Raw genomic sequence first — 6,724 nt, 5'->3', positions numbered from 1 at the left:
TTAACTAATGTTACAGCCAATGGCCACTCTTAACAAATATATATTTAATCAGTTTTCTGGGAGTTTATTCCAGGTTGAATAAGTAGAGCTTAAGAACTAAAAGCTGCTTCTCCATGTTTGGTTCTGGGTATGCAAAGTACCGGTAGATCAGAGCCAGAAGACCAGAGAGGTTTGGGCTCTTGATACATGGTCTCTGAAAGTTCAGGTCTGAATCCATCACAACACCGAGATTTCAAATCGGACTAGTAGTTTCTAGCTGTATTAATTGAAGCTATAGCTAAATTTGGCACAGTAATACATCGATTTATTTTCATTACACTAACCCAGCCCTTGAATGGTATTGTATCACCTGGTTGCACAGTAATGTATAGCCGTGTGTCGTCTACATAGTTATGGTAACATGTTAGTTAATAAGATCTAACTGTAATAAGCCTTATATTATTAGCTGATCCAGTTTGAGAGGATGAAGACTAATGCGGTTAGTACTTTCTTTTTCGTGCTCATCTGCCATATTGAATCAAGATGTGATTTTTAAAAAAAATAGCAAATGAGATTCTTTAGAAATTGACTAATGCTTCAAAAATAAACTCTGCTAAACTATGGCATTTTGACAAAATAAAAAAAACTCAATTTTATATGACTCACACTCTTTGCTTTTATATTTTGTTGTGAGAAGATATAAAATCTAGGCGACAAGCTGCTGTGGTTTAGCAGCAACCATTGTGAGGTCTGTGTTGTAGATGCTAGAAAGATTTTCCTGCTTTTCTGCACACAGAGAAAAGAACAGCTTGGATTGCGCTTTCCAACCTATGCATTATACATCTGGAGTAATACCAGCAGAGCCGGGTTTTGACTTGCCTCTTGCAAATGACTCCAATTCATCAGGAGAGTTGTGGGTCAGCAGTCTGCCAAGAGACTAAGATATCATGTATCCCCACCCAGACTCCCTTTTCCCTCCTCCTTTTTACTGTGATATTACTTATTATGACCTTATAGAAGATTGCAGTGAGATGTGTTTGGATTCCACGTTTTCAGGAAAGCACTGTAAGCACACAAGAAATTCTAGAGAAGAAGAGGAGGGTGGGTTTGTGGGAGATTGTTTCCGTAAGATGTTGGAAAGTGCAGGGGGCTTAAAGAGTTATGCATTTTCCAACCAGATCAGTGAGGAGGATCTCAGAAGTGTTACAGCACCACATACTAAGGAGACATATTAAGATTAATACTTTTTTTCATAACCTAGCAAAAGTTTCCCTATCCAGTGATCTTTGCTAGACTTTGGTATACTAAAATTTCAAGTCTAATTTGCAACCGCTGTAAAAACATCACACTTTTTAGATGTTTATTTCTAAAAATAGGATAACTATCCCTCTCCTTCCACGTCACAATCATTCACCACGTTTTTTGTCTATCACAAAGATATTTATTCAATAAAGTGAAGTTGTGGAAGAAGAAGTTGTGAAAAGGCACAATAGGTGCAAATGCATTTTCCAAGACATGTTGAGATCAGGTTCGATTTTTGAACCTTATAAAAAGTCAGATTGTGTAATTTTGGTTGAGCAGGACCGCACATCTCTGTGGTTACATGAGCAGCAGCATCAGACTTGTATAACAAGATCCCATACTCCTCCAAATGCTGAACTCCTCCTCCTCATAATAATCATCTTATGCATCTCTAGGCTGCAGAAAACCGATATGAGTTCACAAGGAAACACTAACATTTAGCTTTTCATTATCCCTGCTTCTTCATTAAGACATGAAATCTGCTAACGTTTAGGAAAATTTATCATTTTAATAGTTTTCTTTCCACATTTTCTGACTTTCATTAATTTATAATGGGATTACGCGCATTTGGCACTTTTTACGCATGCTTCTGTATATTTGTTGTGCTCCTGCAATTATGCTGCTCTCAGAGGAATCCGGGTGGGCAACAAAGAAATGACCGCAGAGGCGCTTTTCGGCAGACGCTGCAGTGGTCTCACAACGGCAAGGTTTTCAGCCTTTTAAGCCAGGGTTCAGAGTACGTCCCTCCGAAGCGCAGGGGCGCAGCGCAAGAAGAGGAACAGCCTCGACCTGTCGCCATCATCCGAGATGCGGACGTGAGACACCAGGATTCCCCGAGTCAGCAGCAGCAGCAACAGCCTCCCCGAAGCCTCCTGACTCTTGTGAGAGGGCAAGAGCACCGTCAGCATCTTCACCAGGAACGACCCGCGGAGCTCACCAGAGCGCAAAGGAACCGCACATCCAATGCGAGCCAGGAAAATGTCCAAGTCAGTCCGCCTCTGCCCAGAGTTAATGACATGATGGTCGGTGATGACCCTTACGATCCATACAAGTCCATTGACAATAATAATCCATATTACAATTATTATGATGTTTATGAGAGACCAAGACCAAGGTCAAGACCTGGATATGGCACAAGGTATCATCAGTATGGTAAGAGAGGAAAAATGCTTCCAGATATTTGTCAGAAGTGTGGGTGTGTGGGGTAATCAAGAGCCAATAAATAGATAATGTATTAAGAAAAATGATTGGCCATTAAAAAGTGTGAAATTGTAACACACTCTCTAAACCTTATCTAACCTGCTATGTGAAGATAATTCAAACTACAGCTTGGTGGTGCTATTCCTTGGTAGCTTAAGTTAATTTAACCTCTATGACTTTATGAGCTTACCCGCCAATTTAGCTCAAACTGCATGCAATCTTTTTAGTCTATTATTTTAGATGTAAACTTTTTGGCTGATCTATTGTTCATTTGTAATGACTGCCAAAAACAAACATACCCTTTAACTATTTTATACTGGAGAAGCTTTTACAAGTATTCCTACAAGTTGGAAGGTACAACCAGCCAAACTGTTCAATTCACTGGCAACCAGTGCTACAAGCTTAGATTAAGTCTGACTTTGAAGTTAGAACTTTTGCTAAACTAGGTTTTCTAACAGCAGTTTAGCAATGATTTGTTTGAACTTGATGTTTAAGTCTTTTTTTTCTGGGCGCCATATAGTTACTGAATGGCCTGACCGATTTTTTTTCTTCTTCTAATTTTCTTCTGTTTCTATTATTGTGCATGAATTTGGACCTGAATTAAATAGGCTTATACTTTTGTTTCTAAATCTTGGACAGTTTCATTTTTTGAGGAACAATTGGCTTAGAAATGCCATTTTCAAGCAAACGTTGTTGTATTTATCTATTCAGCGTAAATCTATTCTTACGATAGCCTACTGTAGGAAAAAACTGTTCCATGACTAATTTATTCATATAACGCAAGTTTGACTTCACTATAACTGCTTTCGCTAAGCTAGTCACAGTGAACTGCAAAGCATTATATCTTAGTCATACACAGAAACGTTTTCCAACACACATTTAATTTTGGTTCTAATCTATTACTGAAATGTATTTCTCACAATACAGCCAATCCTAACATATTAAATGTAGAAAAGGAGAAAATACTGAATGGGAAAAATAAATGCACAAAATTTGAATTAAGTGTGGTGGGATATAGCAGCTATTCAAAGTAATTCTAAGAAACTAACCAATTGTTGATATTAGTTATCTACATTAAAGCGGGACAATTACATACAAGGCCTATAGCAAACACATCAAAATAAAATAAAGCAATATATGACAATTGTTTGTCCTCATCAGGTTCACTTAGTTGTTTTTGAGCCTTAAAAACCAAGTGCTCCACAAACATAATGTCATACCACACCACTTGTGATCTTATGGAACAAAAACAAACTTTAAAACACAGAAATAAAATATATTAAGTTAACAGAAATGGGAAATCAAAATAAGGCACTGCCGCAGAAATGTATGAATTCATAGTACATGACTATGCCCCTTTAATATAGTTGCTTTAAAAGTAAACAAAGGTAAGCTTTTAAATTAAAACCTTCCAAGTTGCGTTTTTTTTTTTCTTTTTTCTGGCATTTACCGTTTCCTATCTTCCTATTTTCTTGTCTTATTGGCTTGTATTTTCCTACCAATTTGTAGGTCTCCCTGATCTTGTGCCTGACCCATACTACATTCAAGCTTCAGTTTATGTCCAAAGGGCACCAATGTACAACCTGAGATGTGCAGCTGAGGAAAACTGTTTGTCAAGGTATGTTCTCCTCTTTAGTGATTTACAAGATTAAAATGGGGGGGAAAAAAGAGGAGGTGGGGGTTGCTGAGTGTGAATCAGGCAGCTACGAGCCATAACAACCACCTAAGTGTTTGTGGGTGACGGCTGCCTAGTGGAAGCAGTGAGATGAGTTAAAATTAAGTGACTCCTACAGCTGATGGTGTAGGAAGGGGGTGGGGTTGGTGGATTTCTGTTAAAGTTTAATCATAGCCTGCACTGGGAGAGAAAGCCCAAATGGTAAACACATTATCAAGGACTAACCCAAACAACTGTGCGCCTCTGAAGGATTTTTTTTTTTCCACCCAGCATTTAAACACACTGACACACAGACTGAGTTCAGTTTGTCCCATGAGAGTCTGCTCCACTCTGAGGAAGAGATGAAGCAGGGAAAACATCAGTGGTGATGTCATTATGTCCACCTAAGAAGGTGCTTTCTATCCCTTCAATCACATCTGTTTTCTTTTCTCTACGCTTTCAGTTCAGCGTATGGAGCAAGAGACTATGACACCAGAGTGCTGCTGAGGTTTCCCCAGAGAGTTAAGAACCAGGGCACCGCTGACTTCCTCCCAAGCAGGCCACGCTACTCCTGGGAGTGGCACAGCTGCCACCAGTGAGTAGAAAGTTCACGTCCACGCTGTCCACCACAATATCACACAGACACCCTTTCTCCGCCTGTGTAGATTTTGGTTTTGCTCCTTTTTTTATGCCATTGTGAGTCAGCTTGTAACTGTTCCCACTCAGTTTTGTGATCTCTTTCATCCTATAAATCTGCTTAATAAAACAAAGAGTAAAACTGTTCAAATAAAAAGTAAAAAGACAACCCTGTGAAGTGTAAAACTCAAATATTAATTTTCTATTTTTATAATCTGGAATGAACTATAAAATCACTAAACAGATATACTACATAATGAAATTGGCAGTATACACAGGCACGCACATACTGGTATGTAGACCAGTAGGCAACGTAGGTCTTATTGTCTTGCTCAAGAAGAAATCATCAAGCTGCATAGGGTCCATAAATCAAGAAAGCAACCCTCAAATTACCAGATTACTACTATCACTTCTCTGCAGTATTCATTTGAACAAATCCTTTTAGTAGAAAGCTAATGTTTTACAGAAATTCTGAATGTTCACCACTATTTTAGCCTTACTGCCTGAATTCTTAAGAATAGTTAAAAAATATATATTATTTACAATCACCAGTTAGAGAGATCCAATTAAAGTAGGTGTTAATTTGTCTATCAGAAAATAAGTATTTTGTATTCAGTGTTTAAATTAGACATTGTCCAGCATAACTCCAAACATTACATTGCAGCAATGTGCTTCTAATAATGATATTCTTATTGTTTATCACTAATTAGTCAGGATAAATGGTTCACATACACCATGTAAGTTTTGTGGTACTTAGTTCAGATTTATGACAAACTTATAAGAGGGATTAAGTAAGACCAAAGAACACTTTTGCACCATACGCTGATGACATTTTATTTTTAACAAATGTTATCATTATATCTGCAGCTAAACCACAGCCATGCGTGCCTTCTTTCTGTTCTGTGTACGCATTAGGAGAGTGTATTGAATCCTACTAAATCATGACCTTCCCTTGTCCAATTTGATTTATTGACAACTGCAAAGCCTAGTGTTGCTAACAAAAGTACTTTAAAGAAATGAATCATTATGTAGGTGAAATATACTGATCCTTTGGTCTCTTCCCTGGGTTTACTGTAAAAGTCCAGCTTTAGTTTCTCCTGAAACTACCTCATTCCATAGTTATGCTGTGGATTGAGAGGGTGGCTGGGCTGTTTCCCAACATGGAGAACATCTGGCCAAGATCCAGCAAACTGTTGATGTAGTCTGTATAGATTTTTGGTCAGTGTTTGGAGAGTCAACTGCAGTTAAAGGCCAGACTGTTTCCTTTGAGACGGCAGAGTTAAACCAGATGTTGAACAACTCAGGACTCTATACATTCTAAATAGAATTATTATTTGTGAAGTTGGCATTATGACACATGATGTCCATTTTTTTCACATGAAAAGAAATGCAGCCTAATTAAATTGTATGATATCCTGTACAATGGGAAAAAAGAGAGATTCTTATATATTTTTTTCTGTTAATGACCCATGTCCTGTTGATGATCGACAGGCACTACCACAGCATGGATGAGTTCAGCCATTACGAACTGCTGGATGCCACCACTCAGCACTCGGTGGCAGAGGGCCACAAGGCTAGCTTCTGCTTGGAGGACACCTCCTGTGATTACGGATACTACAGGAGATACGCCTGCACGTCACACACCCAGGTCACAAAATGAGCTCCGGTTTTGTAACCTTTTTTGCAGAACATCCTGTCACTTTGTCCAAATAACCGTTATTTCTCAGTAATGTAATAGTGTCTTAAAAGGTCAATAGACTGCTTTCTATGTTTTGATCAATTAATCTCAAGCTTCAGACCTTTATGTTCACAACAAATCTTTATTTATTTTAATTTTATGCAAGTTCTCTCCATCAAGAATAAAAGTCACTACTTTGTGTGGATCATTAAGATCCTGTAACGTAAGGTGAAAAGAAAGCTGCAGAAGCCAATGCAGCATCTTTCTCATATAAA

At 38.2% G+C, this 6,724-nt stretch overlaps 1 protein-coding gene across 1 annotated transcript; it reads left to right on the top strand.

Moving 5' to 3' along the window:
* The first annotated feature begins 1,679 nt into the window (after nt 1–1,679).
* On the top strand, nt 1,680–6,451 carry LOC107092672 (protein-lysine 6-oxidase-like). Its single transcript, XM_015387272.1, has 4 exons — nt 1,680–2,433; nt 3,991–4,099; nt 4,599–4,730; nt 6,263–6,451. Exons 1-4 carry the CDS (start codon nt 1,833–1,835, stop codon nt 6,429–6,431), a joined length of 1,011 nt encoding a protein of 336 aa, XP_015242758.1. The 5' UTR covers nt 1,680–1,832; the 3' UTR covers nt 6,432–6,451.
* The last annotated feature ends 273 nt before the right edge of the window (nt 6,452–6,724 follow it).

This window comes from Cyprinodon variegatus, unplaced genomic scaffold, assembly GCF_000732505.1.
Source record: "Cyprinodon variegatus isolate N-32 unplaced genomic scaffold, C_variegatus-1.0 Scaffold390, whole genome shotgun sequence".
Classification (NCBI taxonomy): Eukaryota; Metazoa; Chordata; class Actinopteri; order Cyprinodontiformes; family Cyprinodontidae; genus Cyprinodon; species Cyprinodon variegatus.
Note: the sequence above shows the minus strand (reverse complement) of the source record. Positions and strands in the feature narration are given on the sequence as shown.

Bases quoted from the DNA above. Each gene is read 5' to 3' on its own strand.
- LOC107092672 (XM_015387272.1), top strand. From the start codon at position 1,833: ATGGGATTACGCGCATTTGGCACTTTTTACGCATGCTTCTGTATATTT. The intron at 4,100-4,598 runs GTATGTTCTCCT...CTACGCTTTCAG, and splicing joins GAGGAAAACTGTTTGTCAAG to TTCAGCGTATGGAGCAAGAG. The intron at 4,731-6,262 runs GTGAGTAGAAAG...GATGATCGACAG, and splicing joins GAGTGGCACAGCTGCCACCA to GCACTACCACAGCATGGATG.